Raw genomic sequence first — 26,357 nt, forward strand, 5'->3', positions numbered from 1 at the left:
GCCCAAGAAAGTCCAGCAAGCGCCAGGACCGTCTCCTAAAGTTGATTCAGCTGCGGGATCGGGGTACCACCAGTACAGAGCTTGCTCAGGAATGGCAGCAGGCAGGTGTGAGTGCATCTGCACGCACAGTGAGGTGAAGACTTTTGGAGGATGGCCTGGTGTCAAGAAGGGCAGCAAAGAAGCCACTTCTCTCCAGGAAAAACATCAGGGACAGACTGATATTCTGCAAAAGGTACAGGGATTGGACTGCTGAGGATTGGGGTAAAGTCATTTTCTCTGATGAATCCCCTTTCCGATTGTTTGGGGCATCCGGAAAAAAACCTTGTCCGGAGAAGACAAGGTGAGCACTACCATCAACAGTAAAGCATCCTGAGACCATTCATGTGTGGGGTTGCTTCTCAGCCAAGGGATTGGGCTCACTCACAATTTTGCCTAAGAACACACCCATGAATAAAGAATGGTACCAACACATTCTCCGAGAGCAACTTCTCCCAACCATCCAGAAACAGTTTGGTGACGAACAATGTCTTTTCCAGCATGATGGAGCACCTTGCCATAAGGCAAAAGTGATAACTAAGTGGCTCGGGGAACAAAACATTGATATTTTGTGTCCATGGCCAGGGAACTCCCCAGATCTTAATCCCATTGAGAATTTGTGGTCAATCCTCAAGAGGCGGTTTGAACAAACAAAAACCCACAAATTCTGACAAACTAAAAGGATTGATTATGCAAGAATGGGCTGCCATCAGTCAGGATGTGGCCCAGAAGTTAATTGACAGCATGCCAGGGCGGATTGCAGAGGTCTTGAAAAAGAAGGGTCAACACTGCAAATATTGACTCTTTGCATCAACTTCATGTTTTTGTCAATAAAAGTCTGACACTTGTGAAATGCTTGTAATTATACTTCAGTATTCCATAGTAACATCTGACAAAAATATCTAAAGACACTGAAGCAGCAAAATTTGTGGAAATTAATATTTGTGTCATTCTCAAAACGTTTGGCCACGACTGTACACACAAATCCTTGACTAAAGAACTGCGGCATCCCACTGGGCACAAACTAGTTGAATCAACATTTCAATGTAACTTGTCTGCATAGTGACGTGGAATCTAAGTGGAAAAGAAATTGGATTATAAAAAAATTATCAAAACAACTAACACAGGATTATGTCATCATGGTAACCAATTTAAAACATAGATAAACTTAATATAAAATATGTTTAATTTGTACCTTATAAATACCATTAGATCTTCAACGCAAAGAACACAACTATAGGCTGGGCAGAACCTCATACTGGAGAGTTGATCTATCTACAGCTATCCCTTCAGTCTCCCATCAAGGGTTTTACCCAAGCCCAGACCTGCTTAGCTTTGATATTTGTCACTTACTATAAGCAATGTGCTATCGTGAGAATGATTGTATAGAGAAATATTCACTGTTGATATCCAAGTCATTCCCAAAGGTAGGTGGATTTATTTTTATTAGGATCCCCATTAGCTGATGACAATGGTGACAGCTAGTCTTACTTACTAAATAAGAATTTGTACTGAATTGCCTAGTTAAATAAAGGTTAATAAAACATTTGGACCAGCGATGTCAGCCTCATGAGCATGCTGAGTCTGACAGCACAGTGGGTCGACGAGGATTTCGTACTGAGGAAAGCCGTATTGCAAGCTCAAGAATGTGCTAGTTCTCATACCGCTGCTGCCATTTAAAATGGCATTTGAAAATATGTTTGAAACTTAGAAACATGAACAAACTCCTAGCTCCATTTGAACAACAGAATCGAGAAATAAGCTCCTCAACTGAGTCTGCAGCAGACATGATACCCTCTGTCATGGCATTGAAACGCCTGCTCAACAAAACTGCCGACACAGACCGCGGGGTTAAAACTTGCAAAAGTACTCTACTAGAGGCTGTGAACAAGTGATTCGGTGGCATTCTCTCTGAGCCACTTAACTGTGTCGCCACCACGCTCGATGCTAGGTACAAGGACTGTTACTTCGATGCAGACAAGAAACCGTGTTTACGTGAAATGTTACAGACACAGCTTGACAAGATGGAAACGGACACAGTGACAGTGCGCACAGACGAAGAGGACCCACGAAAGAAGAGGCCACAGACAGACAGAGCTGAAACTTCACTGCTTGACATGTATGATGAAATCCTGGTTGAGAATGAAATGACTGAACAAATGAACAATGAAACAGCACAGCAAGTAAGTGAAAGAAATAGGTTTTGATTATGTTTTACTGGTAATGGGGACATGCCAACAAAATAACTTTTTGGTCAGTGTGTGTGCGCGAGTGTTTCAACTATTTAACTGTACTAGAATGCTTAAAAGGCAGCAATTTTTTTATATAGTTTTTTTGGCAAGAAAAATATTGGTATCAGCCAAAAATATCATATCGGTGCATCCCTAGTTGCTATATTTGTTTTTTGAAACCATGTTTGTTGTTCACTTGCGCTATATGAGATGGAAGGTAGTTCCTTGCAATCATGGCTCTGTATAATATTGTACATTTCCTTGAATTTGTTCTAGACCTGGGGAGTGTGAAAAGACCCTGGTGCCATGTCTGGTAGGGTAAGTGTGTGTGTCAGTGCTGTGCGTAAGTTGACAATGCAACAAATTTGGAATTTCCAACACATTGTTTTTTATAAAAACAAGAAGTGATGCAGTCTGTCTTTCATGAGAGACTGGCATGCATAGTATTGATATTATCCCTCTGATTACAATGAAGACCAAAAACGTGCCTCTATGTTCTGGGCCAGTTGCTTTTTAACTAGGTCCTTTTTTGCAGCACATAAGCATATGGACTGGACAATAATCATTATTAATGAGAACTAGAGCCTGCAGGACTTGCTTTGTGGAGTGTGGTGTCAAAAAAGCAGAGCATGTCTTTATCATGGACAGACCTCTCATCTTTACAACCATTGAATCTATATGTTTTGACCATGACAGTTAACAATCTAAGGTAACACCAAGTCATTTAGTCTCCTCAACTTGTTCAACAGCCACACCACTAATTACCAGATTCAGCTGAGGTCTAGAACTTAGGGAATAATTTTTACCAAATACAATGCTCTTAGTTTTAGAAATGTTCAGGACTAGTTTATTACTGGCCACCCATTCTAAAGCTAACTGCAACTCTTTGTTAAAGGTTTCAGTGACTTCACACTTATATTGGTTGCTGATGCGCATAGCTTTGAATCAGCAGCATACATGGACACACAGACTTGTTTAATGCCAGGTCATTGGGGCGGCAGGTAGCCTAGTGGTTAGAGCATTGGACTAGTAACCAAAAGGTTGCAAGATAGAATCCCTGACAAGGTAAAGATCTGTCGTTCTGCCCCTGAACAAGGCAGTTAACCCACTGTTCCTAGACCGTCATTGTAAATAAGAATTTGTTCTTAACTGACTTGCCTAGTTAAATAAAGGTAAAAAAAATAAAAAATAATAAAAAGGAAAAATACAACAACAAAAAAGAGTAGAGGGCCTAGATAACTGCCTTACGGTACACCACGCTTTACATGTTTGACATTAGACAATCTACCATTAAAGAAAACCCTCAGTTCTATTAGATAGATAACTCAATCCATGATATTGCAGATGTTGAAAAGCCATAACACATAAGTATAACACATAAGTTCTTAATTTCTTTGGGATCGGTCAACGGGACAGTTGTAAATCATGTAGCACAATGTCATGAATGCAGATTTTAGCGGGGGAAAAAAATGTCCGTACATGTAAGTGTCTTATATCGGCTGAAAGCTTAAATTCTTGTTAATCTAATTGCATTGTCCAATTTACAGTAGCTATTACAGCGAAAAAATGCCATGCTATTGTTTGAGGAGAGCACAAAACAACAAAACACTTTGCCGTGACAGGTTTGATACAGTCACATCTAAAGGTGAAATATGTACTTACATTCTGAAATCTTGCTCTGATTTGTCATCCTAAGGGTCCCAGAGATAACATGCTGTGTCGTTTAGTTAGATAAAATCCTTTTTCATATCCTGAAAAGGTCCATATAGCATGCACGATCAATTTTGTATTTCCACTTTTTCAACTTGCAAAGAAAGGAATCTGTGAAAATCTAACGCTAAACGTTGTTTCAACCAGTCAAATTACATTCGTATTTATTCCTGATACCCAAAAATGTAACCAGACTTTACTATATCGTTCGGCATTTAGTATATCCAATAGGACACGAATTTTAGTAAGGTAGCGATATCTGTGTTATGAAAACTAAGTGTTTTGCAAATGTTGAACTTACAATATGGCTACTAATACTGGAAAAGCTAAATCAAAGTCCAAGTATACAGACTTTGGACGATATTCTTCCAGAAAAATGTACCAGACAACAGCTAAAGTAGAGGACACTAACGTTAGACTGGTAAGTGAAATACAAGTCTTCATATTCTTTTATATTGTAAATCCGAAAGCCACAACATGTCAAAGTCAACATACAATACACATTGGGCACCCGACTGGCACAGTCATCTAACACACTGGAGTACCTGATTCGAATCCAGGCTGCATCACATCTGGCCGTGATTGGGAGTCCCATAGGGAGGCGCACAATTGGCCCAGCGTTGTCCGGGTTTGGCGTCATTGTAAATAAGAATTTGTACTGAATTGCCTAGTTAAATAAAGGTTAATAAAAAATACAAAAATAATTGGTACACAACCTAAACCACAGTGTTCTCCACTCAATATAATATGTTTATAGATGTTGTTTATTTGATGTATTGCTAAAATAAAAGGTTCAATATAATAAGTAATAGACTTGAGTACTTATCAATTTTTTGGGGTGGTAAATACTGACTTCAAGTCCTCCATCCCTCACTTAGTGTGACTGCTGCTCTCTCTGGCTCCACAACAAACCCCCGCCCGGCCATCTAGAGGTGTGAATACCCAGCCAGCCTACAAGTAGAGGATGGTAAGTGATTTACAGCTGAAAGGGACTTGGGACCAGCAGCACAATCTTGTGTAGAGGGTGTGTTGTAAGTACAGTCATTGTAAATAATGTGTACATTTTTTTTACTTTGTGTTTGTGGTGTGTTCACTTATGACATTAGATCAGTGTTGGCTGCTAACTTGGCACTTATCTTAAATATTTCACCACTGTGTTTGGAGACATTGGATCAGCATTCTTGTCGGGTCTCCTGTTAGTATATTTGACCTCTCTTGCATTTCAGAGATGCTGGTACAACAAAAATACAAACAAAAAAAGTTTTTCTTCTTTGTATTTTCCTCTACCAGATCTATTGTGTTATATCCTCTTACATTCATTTCACATTTCCACAAACTTCAAAGTGTTTCCTTTCAAATGGTATCAAGAATATGCATATCCTTGCTACAGGCAGTTAGATTTGGGTATGTCATTTTAGGCGAAAATTGAAAGAAACGGGGCTGATCCCTAACAAGTTAAACAGGTCAACATTCACAAAGCCGAGGAGCAGACGGATTACCAGGACGTGTACTCAAAGCTTGCGCGGACCAACTGACAACATTTTCAATCTCTCCCTGGCCGAGTCTGTAATACCTACATGTTTCAAACAGACCACCATGGTCCCTGTGCCAAAGAAAGCGAAGGTAATCTGCCAAAATGATTACCGCCCTGTAGCACTCACGTCATGCCAGAAACCCTATACCCACTCCAATTTGCATACCGCCCCAACAGATCCACAGATACCGCAATCTCAACCTCACTCCACACTGCCCTTTCCCACCTGGACAAAAGGAACACCTATGTCAGAATGCTGTTCATTGACTACAGCTCAGCATTCAACACCATAGTGCCCACAAAGCTCATCACTAAGCTAAGGAACCTGGGACTAAACACCTCCCTCTGCAACTGGATCCTGGACTTCCTGACGGGCCGCCCCCAGGTAAGAGTAGGCAACAACACATCTGCCACGCTGATCCTCAACACTTGGGCACCCCAGGGGTGCATGCTTAGTCCCCTCCTGTATTCCCTGTTCACCCACGACTGTGCACGACCCCAACGTCATCATTAAGTTTTCTGACAACATAAGTGGCCTGATCACCGACAACAATGAGACAGCCTATAGGGAGGAAGTCAGAGACCTGACAGTGTGGTGCCAGGAAAACAACCTCTCTCTCAGTGTGAGCAAGACAAAAGGAGCTGATCATGGACTATAGGTAAAGGAGGGTCGAAAAGGCCCCTTTAAAATCAACTGGACTGAAGTGGAGCGGGTCGAGAGTTAAGTTCCTTGGTGTCCACATCACCAAACTATCACGGTCAAAATACACCAAGACAGTCGTGAAGAGTGCACGACAACACATTTTCCCCTCAGGAGACTGAAAAGATTTGGCATGGGTCCCCAGATTCTCAGAAAGTTCTACAGCTGCATCATCGAGGACATCCTGACCGAATGCAACACCGCCTGGTATGGCAACTCCTCGGCATCTGACCATAAGGCACAGAGGGTAGTGTGTACGGCCCAGTACATCACTGGGGCCAAGCTTCCTGACATCCAGGACTTATATACTAAGCAGTGTCAGAGGAAGGCCCAAACAATTGAATCCTACAGACGAAGAACCATATATGTGACATTTAAAAAAAAAAAGAGATATACATGAAAAATCATTATTGGACACCCTTTTTCTATAGTGAACCGGTTTCACAAGCTTTCCACGTGCTAATTAACAATCATTTTAACTTTAAAGATAGGCTCTCTTGGAATAACCGTTTATGTGCACCACTCAGAATGGACGGACAAGCGCACAACTTTTCTGTTGCTGATGAAAATCGCCGAAATGTGGGAAAGAAACGTAAAACAAAACTAAAAGAATGGAAAGACAGGCAAAGGAAGATATTACGGAATGCGGGAAAACCCTATACAAATCGTAAGGGTCAAGCAAAAACTGGGAAAAGCTGTCCAAAAGAGGTATGTGGAAGAACCGTATATCAAACAATCAAGCTAGCTAGCTATAGAGTACAGTAACTAACATGTATGTTCTGGGTTGTCTAATTTGTAACTATAGAGAAAACATATTAGCTAAAGTTCGTTGGCTACTAATTTATACATTATCGTTACAAATGTTATTGCTAGATTATAGAAGAAACATAGCTAGCTACTTTTTCTCCATCCACCGGATGATTCGACATGGCTACAGTAGCTAGCTAGTTATATGTAACGTTACACTGTATCCTGCAGGGAAGAGCGTGTTTGTTCCACGACGTGCAGAAAGGATTGTGGAAAGTTGACTGATGAGCGCAAGCTGCATCTGTTCAACAGTTTCTACACTGTCCCATACGAGAAACAACAAGTGTTGATTCTCTCCAGCTTAGAACAGGTTAGAAATAGGACAAAACTCCTATTATAATAGCTATATTGAACACTTGCATAGTTTAACTTTGACAGTAATGATACGTACATTAACGTTAACTCTAAAAGTGCAGTGTTACACAATGGTGCAATACAAACTCATTCTGTGTATAGGTTGGGAGTGTGTGAAAGATGGGGGTCCTGATCAAGCAATACCCTGAATGTGCTACAGTATATGTTTTACTATCAATAAATGTATATGTTCTACAAAGAGAAGAATACCACATCATCTGCAAAATTCTGGGTTTATAGGAACATTTTCAAACAGCAGAGTCTCAATTTCGGCCAACCCAGGAGTGACACCTGTGGCAAATGTGACGCATTCTTCACTAAGATGTCAGCAGCAACATCTGAAGAGGACAAGAGGAAGATTGCAGTTGAAAGTGAGTTGCACCATCGAAAAGCCGAAAAGGCCTACACACAGCTTCAAAGTGACACTGAGTGGGCTAAAGCCAATGCTGACTGCCATGTCATTTCTGTGGATCTACAGGGGGTGATGTACACCCCTAATCTGACCCACTCCAAAGTCTACTACCAGCGGCAGCTGTCAAATTTTAACCTTTGCATCCAGGAACTTGGAAAAGAAGATCCTGCATACGTGTGTTTGGCATGAGGGGATTGCACACCGAGGGTCCATTGAGGTTGCAAGCTGCATATTGAAGTGGGTGAAGACAAAATTTACGCCACTCACACCAAACCAGAGGTGCTCAAGTTGATCATCTTCAGTGACAGATGCTGTGGGCAGAATAACAACTGGCGGATGCTCAATCTGATGTCGATGCTCATCTCTATGGGTTACTTTACCCAAATTGAGCAGTTCATGGTCTCTGGTCATTCTTTTCTTCCTTGTGATTGATCTTTTGCCACCATCGAGAAGAGGTGCAAGGAGTCAGTCCTTCATACACCTGATGATGTTTCAAAGATGATACTTGAAGCACAACCAGCAAAACCATTCAAGGTGATGAGGATGCAATGTGAAGACTTCAGGCACCTTCCAGATTCTGCCCTCAAGCGACCAGCTGGACTACAGATCACCTCAGTGAGGTGGTTAAAAGTCACAGGCACAGAGAATAGTTTACTAACATCCCATCAACATGCAACATGTTGTTCTAACAATAAAATATCCCAATGATTCCCTTTTTTATTCATTACAGTATACAGTACATCTCGCTGTCACCACATTTAGCATTAACTCTAAGCAGTGAATACTTATTTACTGCTGTCACCTCAGTACAGAAGGACATTTCTTGCCTTTAGCATGGGTTTAACGCAATTCAAAACTTAATTGCTCATCATTGTGTTAAACGCAAAGAGAATGGTTTTCTGAACATTTTGTAATATTGACCTTAGGGACCTGCATAATGGACATGCATATTGGCACATCACATTGATCCATATTTGATGTGTACAAGTTGTGCTTCTTTTGATTTAATTCATTTAATTGTATTTTTTTTTACATTTGAGTCATTTAGCAGACGCTCTATTCAAGAGCTCAAGGGCACAGACAGATTTTTCACCTAGTCGGCCCACTGATTCAAACCAGCAACCTTTTGGTTACTAGCCCAACGCTCTTAACCGCTAGGCTACCTGCCGAAAGGATCAAAATGTTGGAAAATGTATCATACATCTGCCATTTCCATTACACGTCATAAAGATTTTTTTTGCAACACTGCGTTTGTCGAATAAACCTGAATCAATGGAAACCTGCCTACTTTTGCAATACGGTAAATAGCCAAATAACAAATGATATGTTGGATTCAGGTCTCCATCGTTACCAAAAGGTTAAAGAAATAAAATAATAGGATTAAGTTAGTGGCTCAGATCTACACTGAACAAAAACATAAAGGCAACATGTAAAGTGTTGGTCGGTCCCATGTTTCATGAGCTGAAATAAAAAATCCCATACATTTTCCACACTCACAAAAAGCACATTTTTCTAAATTCACAAATTTGTTTACATCACTTTTAGTGAGCATTTCTCGTTTGCCAAGATATTCCATCCTCCTGACAAGTGTGGAATATCAAGAAGTTGATTAAACAGCATGATCATTACACAGGTGCACCTTGTGCTGGGGACAATAAAAGGCCACTTCAAAATGTGCAGTTGTCACACAACACAAAGCCACAGATGTCTCAAATTGAGGGAGCGTGCAATTGGCACACTGACAGCAGGAATGTCCACCAGAGCTGTTGACAGAGATTTAAATGTTAATTTCTCTACCATATGCTGCCCACAACGTTGTTTTAGAGAATTTGGCAGCATGTCCAACCGGCCTTACAACCGCAGACCACGTGTTATGACGCCAGCCCAGGACCTCCATTTCTGGCTTCTTCACCTGTGGGATCATCTTGAGGGGGGGAGAGCTGAGGAGTATTTCTGTCCGTAATAAAGCCCTTTTGTGGGGAAAACTCATTCTGATTGGCTGGGCCTGGCTCCCCGGTGGGTGGGACTATGCCCTCCACGGCCCACCCATGGCTGCACTCCTGCCCAGTTGTGTGAAATCCATAGATTAGGGACTAATGAACTTCAATTGACTGATTTCCTTATTTGAACTGGAACTCAGTAAAATCTTTGAAATTGTTGCATGTTGCATTCATTTTTCTTTAAGTATAACTATCCCAGCAGTAGCTATATCTCCTTTTGTAAGACAACAGTATTTATTCAAACTTAAAAAGAGTAACACATCCATGACCCCATTTTGAGGTTACTGTACCGTAACTGTATCTTGTTATGTTATCATAGAAAGTGTGCATGTTCAGGGTCGCAGGTCTGTGGAAATCTTCACAATTTCTATAACAATCCGCACAGAATCTCGAACGACATTGATCACTTTCCCCATGGACTCAACTGCAATCCAGGAAATTTGGTTGTGCTATTAGATGAAGCACAGTGTTAACACATTAAGTTGTTGTATAAATAAACAAAATATCTGGCATTGTATTCACATTTAAACATTGTTATGCTTTTAAATGGTTAAAACATTGGGAATTCAATTGTGGCTGTCTTTTTGAGTGGATGAAAATAGGTTGGAATGTCATTGATCAACGTATCTACCAAATATTACCCAATTCTCCCTGTTGAACTGATGTGGTGTGCCCAGTGAAATAGGCCTAAACATGTCTACAACATCATATGCACATTCAGTGTGCAGAAAGACACGCGCACACACACACGCTATGGCAACACTACAGTCAGGAGCTCCTTTTAAGGGACTGATGCCACACGAGAGCAGGAGGCAGAAATGCCAGGGCCTAGGCGTGCATGGGGGGGGCTTACACTTTTAGCCTATGCACATCCCCAGTGAGGGGATAGCATTACCATCGCACACAGATGAGCGACCACAAAATGCGTTGACATTCTCTCCAACCTACGTCAGAACACAGGTCATGTTCAGAAACCGGACATCTAGCACTCAATCACTTACTCAGCCCCACAGGAACAAATATCTGCCCCCTCTCTCCCTCGCAAGTGTGCGCACACATAAGAGTGAATCACCACACACATGTTAAAACATATGCACACATTCAGTAGGCTAGGCCTAGCCTCGATATCAATTCATATACGTTTCTCTGTATTAAAGCCTGGAACTACATACAAACACAGCACTTTGTATGTCTCTGTCGGTCTTTTCTGTCACACCAGCAATACAACGCCATCCACTCATTTCAACTGTTACTTACCACATTCAGCCCAATGACCAACTATTGAAATAACTCAACTAAATAAATAGTAAAATGCTTGACTGAGAGTCTGAGACATCAGCTAACCTATAGGCTACCTCTCAAAGGTTGAGTCTACACCATCTCCAAGATGTACTCTAGCCTAGCAGCACTATGATAACATAAATTACTTTAAACCCTTTAGAACCCAGAGGGGCCATCGACGGCCATTCTTTAAATGAGTTTAGAGGCCGCAAACTGCCTTTTCTGTGTCAATATCGCAAAATGAACTGGCTAACAACCTATTGTCGTATTTGCGTGGCTGTTGTCATCAACCAGCAACCGGAAACGGGGTATGCTGTGAGAATGACAGCGCCAAAGCAGTCACGGCTCTTCACTTTGGAAGAGGCTGCATCTATGTTGGTTGGTGATATGGATTTGGACACGTCCTTGCACTTTGAAAGCGCTGATGATTTCGAAGTGAGTGAAATACAGTGGAAGTCGGAAGTTTACATGCACCTTAGCCAAATACATTTAAACTCAGTTTTTCACAATTCCTGACATTTAATCTTAGTAAACATTTCCTGACTTATGTCAGTTAGGATTACCATTTTATTTAAAGAATGTGAAATGTCAGAATAATAGTAGAGAGAATGATTTATTTCAGCTTTTATTTCTTTCATCCTCAGTGGGTCAGAAGTTTACAAGCACTCAATTAGTACTTGGTAGCATTGCCTTTAAAATGTTTAACTTGGGTCAAACATTTTGTGTAGCTTTCCACAAGCTTCCCACAATAAGTTGGGCGAATATTGGCCCATTCCTCAGTCAGGTTTGTAGGCCTCCTTGCTCGCACCCACTTTTTCAGTTCTGCCCACAAATGTTCTAATGGTTTGAGGTCAGGGCTTTGTGATGGCCACTTCAATACCTTGGCTTTGTTGTCCTTAAGCCATTTTGTCACAACTTTGGAAGTATGTTTGGGGTCATTGTCCATTTGGAAGACCCATTTGCGACCAAGCTTTAACTTCCTGACTGATGTCTTGAGATGTTGCTTCAATATATCCACATAATTTTCCTTTCTCATGATGCCATTTATTTTGTGAAGTGCACCAGTCCTTCATGCAGCAAAGCACCTCCACAACATGATGCTGCCACCCCTGTGCTTCACGGTTGGGATGGTGTTCTTACTCTTGCAAGCCTCCCCCTTTTTCCTCCAAACATAATGATGGTCATTATGGCCAAACAGTTCTATTTTTGTTCCATCAGACCAGAGGACATTTCTCCAAAAAGTACAATCTTTGTCCCCATGTGCAGTTGCAAACCGTAGTCTGGCTTTTTTATGGCAGTTTTGGAGCAGTGGCATCTTCCTTGCTGAGCGGCCTGTCAGGTAATGACGATATATGACTCGTTTTACTGTGGCTATAGATACTTTTGTACCCGTTTCCTCCAGCATCTTCAAAAGGTCCTTTGCTGTTGTTCTGGGATTGATTTGCACTATTTGCACTAAAGTATGTACATCTCTAGGAGACAGAACCCGTCTCCTTCCTGAGCAGTATAACGGCTGCGTGGTCCCATGGTGTTTGTACAGATGAACGTGGTACCTTCAGGTGTTTGGAAATTGCTCCCAAGGATGAACCAGGTCTACCATTTTATTTCTGAGGTCTTGGCTGATTTATTTTGATTTTCCCATGATGTCAAGGAAAGAGGCACTGAGTTTGAAGGTAGGCCTTGAAATACATCCACAGGTACACCACCAATTGACTCAAATGATGTCAATTAGCATATCAGAAGCTTCTAAAACCATGACATACATTTCTAGAATTTTCCAAGCTGTGTAAAGTCAGTCAACTTAGTGTATGTAAACTTCTGACCCACTGGAATTGTGATACAGTGAATTATAAGTGAAATAATCTGTCTGTAAACAATTGTTGGAAAAATTACTTGTCATGCACAAAGTAGATGTCCTAACCGACTTGCCAAAACTATAGTTTGTTAGCAAGAAACTTGTGGAGTGGTTGAAAAACTAGTTTTAATGACTCCAACCTAAGTGCATGTAAACTTGAGTTCAACTGTACGTAAACAGCAGATGCATGTATGGTGTTGTCGATGTTAGATGCTGTGAAATTTAGGGATTAGCTCTCAGATGAACAAATCCTGTCATGGTACAAGTGAGCACATCAGCGGTACAGCTTGAATGATTGCTCTCTGTCTCATGGAAATAGCTGACTATATACAGCTAAACATTGCAACTAACTAGTTGGTTGTTTAGTCTTGTTTCTACCGATGTAATTCACACGGAAACGGCCCAAGCTGCTGGCTATAACTAGCAGGCTAGTTAATCTGCCAGGCCAGAAAAGAATTGTGTGGTGGTAAATTTAGGCTGCGCTTGCAAAGCGTCAAACTCTGCTGTCACTTTCACTGTCAAGTCATGCAGAAAACCAGCTAACTAGCAGCCAAAATGGAGATTTGAGTCATGTGTGTTAATCTGTTGGGTTTAGGTTAGGGTTTTTCGTGTTTGCTGTTGTGTTATGATAAAAGCCTGCATAGTGGAGCTCATATGATACTGAGTTTCAGTGATATTTGTTTAGATGGCCAGCTAAGAGGTTGCTTGTTTTGTCCTGTTTCTACAGATGCTATTCACTTGGAAACTGTCCAGCTTTGTAACTAATTCAATAAGTTGACTGGAGGCAACATTGTGCTTTGCTTGTGACGCTGTCACTTAATCGTCTTACTCCCTCCCTACAAAGACAACCAACTACGACCATCAAAATACATTAAGAACTATTCTAAGCCTGTTTGGCTAAATTGCAGTGTCGTCTTTATCATCTTTTACTTTCAACATCCTAAATAAAATAAAAATAGTTGATGTATTTGTATTTATTATGGACCCCCACTGGGATCCAGCAAAATTAAGGCAGTTTATACAATTTTAAAAACATTACAATACATTCACAACACAGTGTACGCCCTCAGGCTCCTACTCCACCACTACCATATATCTACAGTACTAAATCCATGTCTATGTGTAGTACGTATGTTATCGCGTGTATTTGCATGTGTCTGTGCCTATGTTTGCGTTGCTTCACAGTCCCCGCTGTTCCATAAGGTGTTGTTTTTTTTAATCGTTTTTAAAAAAAATCTAATTTTACTGCTTGCATCAGTTACTTGATGTGGAATAGAGTTCCATGTAGTCATGGCTCTATGTAGTACTGTGCGCCTCCCATAGTCTGTTCTGGACTTGGGGACTGTGAAGAGACCTCTGGTTGCATGTCCTGTGGTGTATGCATGGGTGTCCGAGCTGTGTACCAGCAGTTTAGACAGACAACTCGGTGCATTCAACATGTCAAAACCGCTCATAAATACAAGTAGTGATGAAGTCAATCGCTCCTCCACTTTGAGCCAGGAGAGATTGACATGCATATTATTAATATTAGCGATCTGTGTACATCCAAGGGCCAGCTGTGCTAACCTGTTCTGAGCCAATTGCAATTTTCCTAAGTCCTTTTTTGTGGCATCTGACCAAACGACTGAACAGTAGTCAAGGTGCGACAAAACTATGCCTGTAGGACCTGCCTTGTTGATAGCGTTGTTAAGTCGGCAGAGAATTGCTTTATTATGGACAGACTTCTCCCCGTTTTAGCTACTATTGTATCAATATGTTTCGACCATGACAGCTTACAATCTAGGGTTACTCCAAGCAGTTTAGTCATCTCAACTTGCTCAATTTCCACATTATATTTTACAAGATTTAGTTGTTTAGTGAATGTTTTGTCCTAAATACAATGCATTTAGTTTTATAGAAATGTAGGGCTAACTTATTCCTTGACACCCACTCTGAACCTAACTGCAGCTCTTTGTTAAGTGTTGCAGTCATTTCAGTCGCTGTAGTAGCTGACATGTATAGTGTTGGGTCATCCGCATATATAGACACTCTGGCTTTACTCAAAGTCAGTGGCATGTCGTTAGTAAAAATGTTAAATAACAAGGGCCTAAACAGCTACCATGGGGAATTCCTAATTCTACCTGGATTATGTTTGAGAGGCTTCCATTAAAGAAAACCCTCTGTGTTCTGTTCGACAAGTAACTCTTTATCCACATTGTAGCAAGGGGTGTAAAGCCATAACACATGTTTTTCCAGCAGCAGACTATGATTGATAATGTCAAAAGCTGCACTGAAGTCTAAAAAGACAGCCCCCACAATCTTTTATCATCAATTTCTCTCAGCCAGTCAATCATTTGTGTAAGTGCTGTGCTTGTTGAGTGTCCTTCCCTATAAGAGTGCTGAAAGTCTTGTCAGTTTGTTTACTGTGAAATAGCATTGTATCTCGTCAAACATTAAGGGTTGGTAACAGGCTGATTGGTCAGCTATTTAAGCCAGTAAAGGGGGCTTTCCTTTTCTTGGGTAATGGAATGACTTTAGCTTCCCTCGAGGCCTGAGGGCACACACTCTCTAGTAGGCATAAATTGAAGATGTGGCAAATAGGAGTGGGAATATAATCTGCTAATATCCTCAGTAATTTTACATCCAGATTGTCAGATCCCGTTGGCTTGTCATTGTTGATAGACAACAATTTTTCACCTCTTCCACACTGACTTTACGTAATTCAAATGTACAATTCTTGTCTTTCATAAATTGATCCGATACACTTGGATGTGTAGTGTCAGTGTTTGTTGCTGGCATGTCATACCGAAGTTTGCTTATCGTGCCAGTGAAAAAGTCATCAACCTGTCTGGGCTAGGGGGCAGTATTTTCACAGCCGGATTAAAAGCATACCCGATTTAAACAGGTTACTACTCTGGCCAAGAAATGAGAATATGCATATAATTAGTAGATTTGGATAGAAAACACTCAAGTTTCTAAAACTGTTTGAATGGTGTCTGTGAGTCTAACAGAACTCATATGGCAAGCCAAAACCTGAGAAGATTCCATACAGGAAGTGCCCTGTCTGACAATTTGTTGTCCTTCTGTTGCATCTCTATCGAAGGCTTCCATTGGCTCTCAGAAGGCGCCAGAAAGTGGAATGACGTCTCTGGGCGAAAAACAGCAGGAGATTTTGTGAGTGGTCAGGCTGAGAACAGTGACACTGGAGATGCGCGTTCATGTGAATTCTCCATTTTTTTCTTTCAGCCTTTGAATGAATACAACGTCGCCCGGTTGGAATATTATCGCTATTCTACGAGAAAAATAGCATAAAAATTGTTTTTAAACAGCATTTGACATGCTTCGAAGTACGGTAATGGAATATTTTGTCATCTTTTGTCACGAAATGCGCTCGCACATCACCCTTCGGATACTGACCTGAACGCACGAAAAAAAACAGAGGTATTTGAATATAACTATGGATTATTTGGAACCAAAACAACATTTGTTGTTGAAGTAGAAGCCCTGGGAGTGCATTCTGACAAAGAACAGCAAAGGTAATCCAATTTTTCTTATAGTAAATCTGAGTTTGGTGAGGGCCAAACTTGGTGGGTGTCAAATTAGCTAGCTGTGATGGCTGAGCTATGTACTCAGAATATTGCAAAATGTGCTTTCGCCGAAAAGCTATTTTAAAATCTGACACCGCGATTGCATAAAAGAGTTCTGTATCTATAATTCTTAAAATAATTGTTATGTATTTTGTGAACGTTAATCATGAGTAATTTAGTAAATTCACCGGAAGTTTGTATGTATTGTATAACAATGTCCTAGGAGTGTCATCTGATGAAGATCATCAAAGATTAGTGTTGCATTTAGCTGTGGTTTTGGTTTTTGTGACATATATGCTTGCTTTGAAAATGGCTGTGTGATTATTTTTGGCAGGGTACTCTCCTGACAATCTAATGTTTTGCTTTCGCTGTAAAGCCTTTTTGAAATCGGACAATGTGGTTAGATTAACCTGTTGGGGATAGGGGGCAGTATTTGCACGGCCGGATAAAAAACGTACCCGATTTAATCTGGTTACTACTCCTGCCAAGTAACTAGAATATGCATATAATTGTTTGATTTGGATAGAAAACACCCTAAAGTTTCTAAAACTGTTTGAATTGTGTCTGTGATTATAACAGAACTCATTTGGCAGGCCAAAACCTGAGAAGATTCCAAACAGGAACCGCCCTCTCTGACCATATCTTGGCCTTCTTGATCATCTCTATCCAAAACAGGGGATCTCTGGCATAACGTGACATTTTCTAACGCTCCCATAGGCTCTCAGAAGGCGCCAGAACGTTGAATGATGACTTTGCAGGCCATGGCTGAAAAACAGTAGCGCATTTGGATAGTGGTCGATCTGAGAACAATGAGACTGGGGCGCTCGTGCACGAGACTCCACCATGTTTACATTTTCAGTCTTTGAACGAAAACAGGGTTTCCCGGTCGGAATATTATCGCTTTTTTACGAGAAAAATCGCATAAAAATAGATTTTAAACAGCGTTTGACATGCTTCGAAGTACGGTAATGGAAAATTTAGAAATTTGTCACGAAATGCGCCGGGCGCGTCACCCTTCTTAACCCTTCGGATAGTGTCTTGAACACACGAACAAAACGCCGCTATTTGGATATAACTATGGATTATTTGGAACCAAACCAACATTAGTTATTGAAGTAGAAGTCCTGGGAGTGCATTCTGACGAAGAACAGCAAAGGTAATCCAATTTTTCTAATAGTAAATCTTAGTTTGGTGAGGGCCAAACTTGGTGGGTGTCAAATTAGCTAGCCGTGATGGCCGAGCTATGTACTCAGAATATTGCAAAATGTGCTTTCACCGAAAAGCTATTTTAAAATCGGACATAGCGATTGCATAAAGGAGTTCTGTATCTATAATTCTTAAAATAATTGTTATGTTTTTTGTGAACGTTTATCGTGAGTAATTTAGTAAATTCACCGGAAGTGTTCGGTGGGAATGCTAGTCACATGCTAGTCACATGCTAATGTAAAAAGCTGGTTTTTGATATAAATATGAACTTGATTGAACAAAACATAAATGTATTGTATAACATAATGTCCTAGGAGTGTCATCTGATGAAGATCATCAAAGGTTGGTGCTACATTTAGCTGTGGTTTTGGTTTTTGTGACATTATATGCTAGCTTGAAAAATGGGTGTCTGATTATTTCTGGCTGGGTACTCTGCTGACAATCTAATGTTTTGCTTTCGTTGTAAAGCCTTTTTGAAATCGGACAGTGTGCTTAGATTAACAAGAGTCTTGTCTTTAAAATGGTGTAAAATAGTCATATGTTTGAGAAATTGAAGTAATAGCATTTCTAAGGTATTTGAATATCGCACCACGGGATTCCACTGGCTGTTGAGTAGGTGGGAAGCAAACCTTGCCCAGGGAGGTTAATGCAGCTGGTGGCCTCACCAGATACTGATTGTTACTTTTGATTTTGACCCTCCCTTTGTTCAGGGACACGTTATTCCATTTCTGTTAGTCACATGTGTGTGGAACTTGTTCAGTTTATGTCTCAGTTGTTGAATATTGTTATGTTCATACAAATATTTACACATGTTAAGTTTGCTGAAAATCAACACAGTTGACAGTGAGAGGATGTTTCATTTTTTGCTGAGTGTACATTATCAAGCATTTCATACATATTATCCAGATACTGACTGTTAGCACTTGGTGGTCTATAGCAGCTTCCCACAAGAATGGGCTTTAGGTGAGGCAGATGAACCTGTAGCCATATTACTTCAACATAATTTTAACATCAGATCGTCTCTAAGCTTTAAAGGAATGCGGTTCTGAATATAGACCGCAACAACGCCCCTGTTGGCATTTCTGTCTTTTCGGTAATTGTTATAACCATGTATTGCTACCACAGTATCAAAGGTATCTAAGTGAGTTTCAGTGATAGTCAGAATATGAAAGTAATCTGTTACAAGCAAGTTATTGACTTCATGGACCTTGTTTCTTAAGCTACATACAGTTGAAGTTGGAAGTTTACATACACTTAGCTTGGAGTCATTAAAACTAGTTTTCAACCACTCTACAAATTTCTTGTTAGCAAACTATAGTTTTGGCAAGTCGGTTTGGACATCTACTTTGTGCATGACACAAGTAATTTTCCAACAATTGTTTACAGACAGATTATTTCACTGTATCACAATTCCAGTGGGTCAGACGTTTACATACATTAAGTTGACTGTGCCTTTAAACAGCTTGGAAAATTCATGGCTTTAGAAGCTTCTGATTGGCTCAAATGATGTTGATTAGCCTACTGGAGGTGTACCAGTGGGTGTATGTCAAGGCCTACCTTCAAACTCAGTGCCTCTTTGCTTGACATCATGGGAAAACCAAAATAAATCAGCCAAGACCACAGAAAATACATTTTAGACCTCCACAAGTCTGGTTCGTCCTTGGGAGCAATTTCCAATTGCCTGAAGGTACCACGTCCATCTGTACAAACAATAGTACGCAAGAATAAACACCATGGGACCATGCAGCCGTCACACCGCTCAGGAAGGAGACGCGTTCTGTCTCCTAGAGATGAACATACTTTGGTATGAAAAGTGCAAATCACAACAGCAAAGGACCTTGTGAAGATGCTGGAGGAAGGAGGTACAAAAGTATCTATATCCACAGTAAAATGAGTCCTATAGCCACTGCTCCAAAACAGACATAAAAAAGCCAAACTACGGTTTGCAACTGCACATGGCGACAAAGATCGTATTTTTTGGATAAAAAGTTATGTGATAATTACGTGGATATATTGAAGCAACATCTCAAAACATCAGTCAGGAAGTTAAAGCTTGGTCGCAAATGGATCTTCCAAATGGACAATGACCCCAAGCATACTTCCAAAGTTGTGGCAAAATGGCTTAAGGACAACAAAGTCAAGGTTTTGGAGTGGCCATCACAAAACCCTGACCTCAATCCAATAGGAAATTTGTGGGCAGAACTGAAAAAGCGTGTGCGAGCAAGGAGGCCTACAAACCTGACTTAGTTACACCAGCTCGGTCAGGAGGAATGGGCCAAAATTCACACAAGTTACTGTGGGAAGCTTGTGGAAGGCTACCCGAAACGTTTGACCCACGTTAAACATTTTAAAAGGCAATACTACCAAATACTAATTGAGTGTATGTAAACTAATGACTCACTGGGAATGTGATGAAAGAAATAAAAGCTGAAATCATTCTCTACTATTATTCTGACATTTCACATTCTTAAAATAAAGTGGTGATCCTAACTGACCTAAGCCATGGAATGTTTACTAGGATTAAATGTCAGGAATTGTGAAAAACTGAGTTGAAATGTATTTGGCTAAAGTCTATGTAAACTTTGACTTCAACTGTATGTGTAAATGTATTTTGCAGCGCGATGTGTCTTGTCTGGTCAGCAATTATGACCTTGTATTGCTACCACAGTATCAAAGGTATTATCTACGTGAGTTTCAGAGATTGTCAGAATATGAATGTTAATCTGTTACCAGCAAATTATTGATTTCATAAACCTTGTTTCTTAAGCTACATATGTTAACGCAGGCTATTTTGAGCACTTTTCTTCTGGAATGCATAGTTATTTTTATTGCTTTCCTGGGAAGCTTAGCAGAAGTAGATATGCTCATGTTATTGCTGGGTGAGCTGCACACTGAACTTCCTCCTAGGGCACACCGGCTCAGTGCTGACGTGTTGAATCTATAAAACAGTTGTGCAACATACTTTTTAACCATCTATGAAAAGTCATCTGATCATGGGTCTTGAAGTATGTTTAACCTATATAGCCTTTACGATTATAATATGATCCTGTTGATCATCCATGAACGTCTGTGTGTGATTTATCCTGTCTGATTATCCATCAGTCTGACTTACATATGCACACCATGAACTGAGAAACAATCTGGCCACTAAAGACTTTGATTGATTGGTCGATTGAAAATGCTAAATAGCATCCTGATAATAGGAGGAAGAAGAGAGTGGAGGGAGAGGAAGAGGGAGAGAAAGGAAGAAGAGAGTGAAGAGGAGGGAGGTGTGGAAGGAGAGGAGTGTGGATGCCGTCCATGGGAGGGGTGCGTCACTTGAGTGGGTTGAGTCACTGACGTGGTCTTCCTGTCTGGGTTGGCTCCCCCCCTTGGGTTGTGCCATGGCGGAGATTTTTGTGGGCTATACTCGGCCTTGTCTTCGGACGGTAAGTTGGTGGTTGTAGACATCCCTCTAGTGGTAAGGGGGCTGTGCTTTGGCAAAGTGGGTGGGGTTATATCCTGCCTGTTTGGCCCTGTCCGGGGGTATCATCGGATGGGGCCACAGTGTCTTCTGATCCCTCCTGTCTCAGCCTCCAGTATTGATGCTGCAGTAGTTTATGTGCCGGGGGGCTAGGGTCAGTCTGTTTCATCTGGAGTATTCTCTTGTCTTATCCGGTGTCCTGTGTGAATTTAAATATGCTCTCTCTAATTCTCTCTTTCTCCCTTTCTTTCTTTCTCTCGGAGGACCTGAGCCCTAGGACCATGCCTCGGGACTACCTGGCATGATGACTCCTTGCTGTCCCCAGTCCACCTGGCCATGCTGCTGCTCCAGTTTCAACTGTTCTGCCTGCGGCTACGGAACCCTGACCTGTTCACCGGACGTGCTTGTTGCACCCTCGACAACTACAATGATTATTATTATTTGACCATGCTGGTCATTTATGAACATTTTAACATCTTGACCATGTTCTGTTATAATATCCACCCGGCACAGCCAGAAGAGGACTGGCCACCCCTCATAGCCTGGTTCCTCTCTAGGTTTCTTCCTAGGTTTTTGGCCTTTCTAGGGAGTTTTTCCTAGGGAGTTTTTCCTAGCCACCGTGCCTCTTTCACATGCATTGCTTGCTGTTTGGGGTTTTAGGCTGGGTTTCTGTACAGCACTTTGAGATTTCAGCTGATATACGAAGGGCTATATAAATAAAATTTGATTTGATTTGATTTTGGATGAAAAGTAACATGGAGAGAAAGAGAAGTCCCACCATGCCCCAAGTCCCACCATTCACCCTTGCACCACACAGCCTGGGCCTAAAGTGACATTGGCAGGGGTTTTGGAGTTTTGAAAGTGGTAGGAGTCATATCTGGTGTTTTTTTCAGATGTGGTGTTTAACACCAACCCTTATGCCACCACATTCAATGCCTCCCCATCAGGGTTTGGCACGTTTGAAGATGAGATTAAACGCGTCATTGGAATAAACATTCTCATCGACATCCACCGCTTATCCTCTCTCTGACTACTGGTCCACTGACGCCGCCCTCAGGGTGCTATACATCGCAAGTAAAATGCCACGCAACCGCTTTGAGCAGCTATGTAAACACCTGCTCTTCTCCGATCCAAATTCAGACAATGTGAAAGACAAATTACATAAAGTCAGGCCTTTTGTCAAAATACTGCAAGAGAATTTAGCCAAACTACTAAACCCATGTAAAGCCCTCTCAGTGGATGAGGCTATGATAACATTTTATGGTAAACTACTGTAAAAGCAGTATATGGCCCAAAAACGTAAGTAAAGTGGGGAATAAAATATGGTGTCTCTGACTCCTTAACTAGCTACTGCCTTGTTTTCAGTGTGTAGAAAGGTTGGGGGGGCTCTGTCTTGTCAAATGACCATGTCTATGTTGACTTATTTTCATCCATACCTCTGGTGAGAGATCTTGATGCTGACGCATACTATTGTGGCATAGTAAGGCCCAATAGGAAGAATTGCCCCAAGACCATTATGGAGGGCAGGCTCCACAGAGGGCAGTGTCTAAAACGGTGTGCGTTTAATGTAATGGCGTGCCGCTGGAGGGAAAAAATGAACATGTGTACTTTCTATGTTCTAACAGCTCAGGTAATGACACCCTAGAAACTAGTTTGAATTTACAGGTAGAACAAACACTATTTTTACATTTTGTGCAAGATGGCGCTGACAGATAGGAGCTAGAAGCACGGCTGGCCTAAGAAACTTTGCAGTATTCAGTTTTTTTTATGTGTTCTTTCTTACATTATTAGCCCAGAACTTTTGGGGCGTTATTACATACAAAAAAAGATCAGAGCAGTGGTAACTCACCAGCATTACGACTTTCCTTAGTTCGGACCCCCCATGACAATTTAACTGATTCCAGAGGCTGATCCAAAACACCGCCGGCTGAGAAGAGGTATTCGGAATGGACTCCTAGTCCGACTCAAGAGGCGCGCACACCACCCACCGCTTCCGAGTATATTACTCGCTAATGTTCGGTCTCTGGATAATAAAGTTGACGAGCTCAGGGCGAGGATCTTCTTCCAGAGAGACATCAGGGATTGTAACCTACTCTCGGGATATACTGTGTGTCCGTACAGCCAGTTGGTTGGGTTCTCAGTTCATCACGCAGACAGGAAATAAAGACCTCTCTGGGAAGAAGGGCTCATGGTGTGATAACGTACAGAAACTCAAGTCCTTTTGTTCACCTCACAATCAAATGCTGACCATTTTCCCACCCAAGAGAATTCTCTTTGGTTAAAGTCACAGCCGTGTATATTCCCCCTCAAGCCGAAACCATGACGGCCCTCAAGGAACTACACTAGACTCTATGCAAACTGGAAACCACATATCCTGAGGCAGTATTTATTGTAGACAGGGATTTTAACAAAGCTAATCTGAGGAAAATGCTACCGAAGTTCTATCAACACATTGACTGTAGCACTCGCTCTGAGAAAACATTGGACCACTGCTACTCAGCTTTTCGAAATGCCTACAAGACCCCCCCACTTCGAGAAATGTGATCACGACTCCATTTCGCTCCTCCCTTCCTATAGGAAGAAACTCAAAACAGGAAGAACCCGTGCTACATACTATTCAACGCTGGTCTGATCAATCAGAATCCAAGATTGTTTCACGCGGACTGGGATATGCGGATTATCAGGAAATGTATAGGAGGAGATGTGTACCCACTTACTACTAAAACCTACCCAAACCAAAAACCGTGGCTAGTTGGCAGCATTTGCGCAAAACAAAGCACGAACCACTGCATTTAACCATGGCAAGGTGACTGGGAATATGAACAGAATACAGTGTAGTTATTCCCTCCGTAAGGCAATCAAACAGGCAAAGGTCAGTACAGAGACAAAGTGGAGTCGCAATTCAACGGCTCAGACACAGAAACGTATGTGGCAAGGTCTACAGACAATCACGTACTACAAAGGGAAAACCAGCCACGTCGTGGACAATGACGTCTTGCTTCCAGATAAGCTAAACACCTTTTTTATCCGCTTTGAGGATAACAGTGCCACCGACGCGGCCAGCTACTAAGGACTGTCGGCTCTCCTTCTCTGTGGCCGACGTGAGTAAGACATTTAAGCGTGTTAAACCTTGCAAGGCTGCCGGCCCAGACGACATCCCTAGCCAAGTCCTCAGAGCATGCGCAGACCAGCTGGCTGGTGTGTTTACGGACATCCTTCAATCTCTCCCAATCCCAGGCTGCTGTCCCCACATGTTTCAAGATGTCCACCATTGTTCCTGTACCCAAGAAAGCAAAGGTAACTGAAATGACTATCGCCCCGTAGCACTCACTTCTGTCATCATGAAGTGCTTTATGAGACTAATCAAGGATCATATCACCTCTACCTTACACCCTAGACCCACTTCAATTTGATTACTGCCCCAATAGATCCAGGCGATGCCATAGCCATCACACTGCCCTATCCCATCTGGACAAGAGGAAAAGCTATGTAAGAATGTTGTTCATTGACTATAGCTCAGCATTCAACACCACAGTATCCTCCAAGCTCATCATTAAGCTCGGGCCCTGGGTCTGAACCCCGCCCTGTGCAACTGGGTCCTGGACTTCCTGGCGGACCGCCCCTAGGTGGTGAAGATAGGAAACACCTCCACTTCACTGATCCTCAACACAGGGACCCCACAAGGGTGCGTGTTCATCCCTCTCCTGTACTTCTTGTTCATCCATGAGTGCGTGGCCATGCACGCTGTAGTGGCTTCCTTTCCTCTTTACCATAGCCACTGCCCAAGCCTGAAGCGGGGTTGTTTGGTACGCATACAGTCCACACTTAAGGTTTCCAAACGGCCAAACATTCAATGAGATCCAGGGATATGGTGCAACAAAAAATGTTTATTCTTCTTATATCTAACAAAAAAATTATTATCCAATCAACTTAAAGCATAGATTACTTGATATGGAAAATACATAACATGACCTATTTGTATGTCTGTATGGTCAAAAAACTATACCGCTCCCGCGTCTAGCAAGGACTCCCCTCCCCGAAGGACCAACTTCCTGCCTTTATCCTAACACACTTACCACAGTACAATGAATGGGCAAGAGGGGCGGGCAACACTAACAACAAATGAATAAATCTCAATCAGGTAAATATCAGGTAAATATCAATCATAAAGGTACGTACCTAATATTTCATCATATACATTAATATACACTGCTCAAATGTAACTCCAAGTCAATCACACTTCTGTGAAATCAAACTGTCCACTTAGGAAGCAACACTGATTGACAATACATTTCACATGCTGTTGTGCAAATGGAATAGACAACAGGTGGAAATTATAGGCAATTAGCAAGACACCCCCAATAAAGGAGTGGTTCTGCAGGTGGGGACCACAGACCACTTCTCAGTTCCTATGCTTCCTGGCTGATGTTTTGGTCACTTTTGAATGCTGACGGTGCTTTCACTCTAGTGGTAGCATGAGACGGAGTCTACAACCCACACAAGTGGCTCAGGTAGTGCAGCTCATCCAGGATGGCACATCAATGCGAGCTGTGGCAAGAAGGTTTGCTGTGTCTGTCAGCGTAGTGTCCAGAGCATGGAGGCGCTACCAGGAGACAGGCCAGTACATCAGGAGACGTGGAGGAGGCCGTAGGAGGGCAACAAACCAGTAGCAGGACCGCTACCTCCGCCTTTGTGCAAGGAGGAGCAGGAGAAGCACTGCCAGAGCCCTGCAAAATTACCTCCAGCAGGCCACAAATGTGCATGTGTTTGCTCAAATGGTCAGAAACAGACTCCATGAGGGTGGTATGAGGGCCCGATGTCCACAGGTGGGGGTTGTGCTTACAGCCCAACACCGTGCAGGACGTTTGGCATTTGCCAGAGAACACCAATATTGGCAAATTCGCCACTGGCGCCCTGTGCTCTTCACAGATGAAAGCAGGTTCACACTGAGCACGTGACAGACGTGACAGAGTCTGGAGACGCCGTGGAGAACGTTCTGCTGCCTGCAACATCCTCCAGTATGACCGGTTTGGCGGTGGGTCAGTCATGGTGTGGGGTGGCATTTCTTTGGGGGGGGCCGCACAGCCCTCCATGTGCTCACCAGAGGTAGCCTGACTGCCATTAGGTACCGAGATGAGATCCTCAGACCCCTTGTGAGACCATATGCTGGTGCGGTTGGCCCTGGGTTCCTCCTAATGCAAG

The 26,357-nt window shown here is 42.0% G+C and overlaps 1 protein-coding gene across 4 annotated transcripts in view; it reads right to left on the minus strand.

Annotated features, from left to right (window-relative positions):
* Positions 1–26,357, minus strand: part of irs1 (insulin receptor substrate 1) — an 82,911-nt gene that overhangs the window by 16,132 nt on the left and 40,422 nt on the right. The window contains exons 2-3 of one of the 4 annotated variants that reach the window (XM_029772168.1): positions 4,831–4,928; positions 4,604–4,644 (exon numbers count right to left, since the gene is read on the minus strand). The exons of 2 other annotated variants lie outside the window; for them this stretch is intronic. In XM_029772168.1, coding sequence (XP_029628028.1) covers positions 4,852–4,928 — 77 coding nt within the window. In that variant the 3' untranslated portion in view covers positions 4,604–4,644; positions 4,831–4,851. Of the gene's footprint in view, positions 1–4,603; positions 4,645–4,830; positions 4,929–5,039; positions 5,209–26,357 lie in introns of those variants that run through there. One more of the 4 variants, XM_029772169.1, reaches the window with a different exon arrangement.

Source organism: Salmo trutta, chromosome 13 (assembly GCF_901001165.1).
Source record: "Salmo trutta chromosome 13, fSalTru1.1, whole genome shotgun sequence".
In the NCBI taxonomy this organism is placed as follows: Eukaryota; Metazoa; Chordata; class Actinopteri; order Salmoniformes; family Salmonidae; genus Salmo; species Salmo trutta.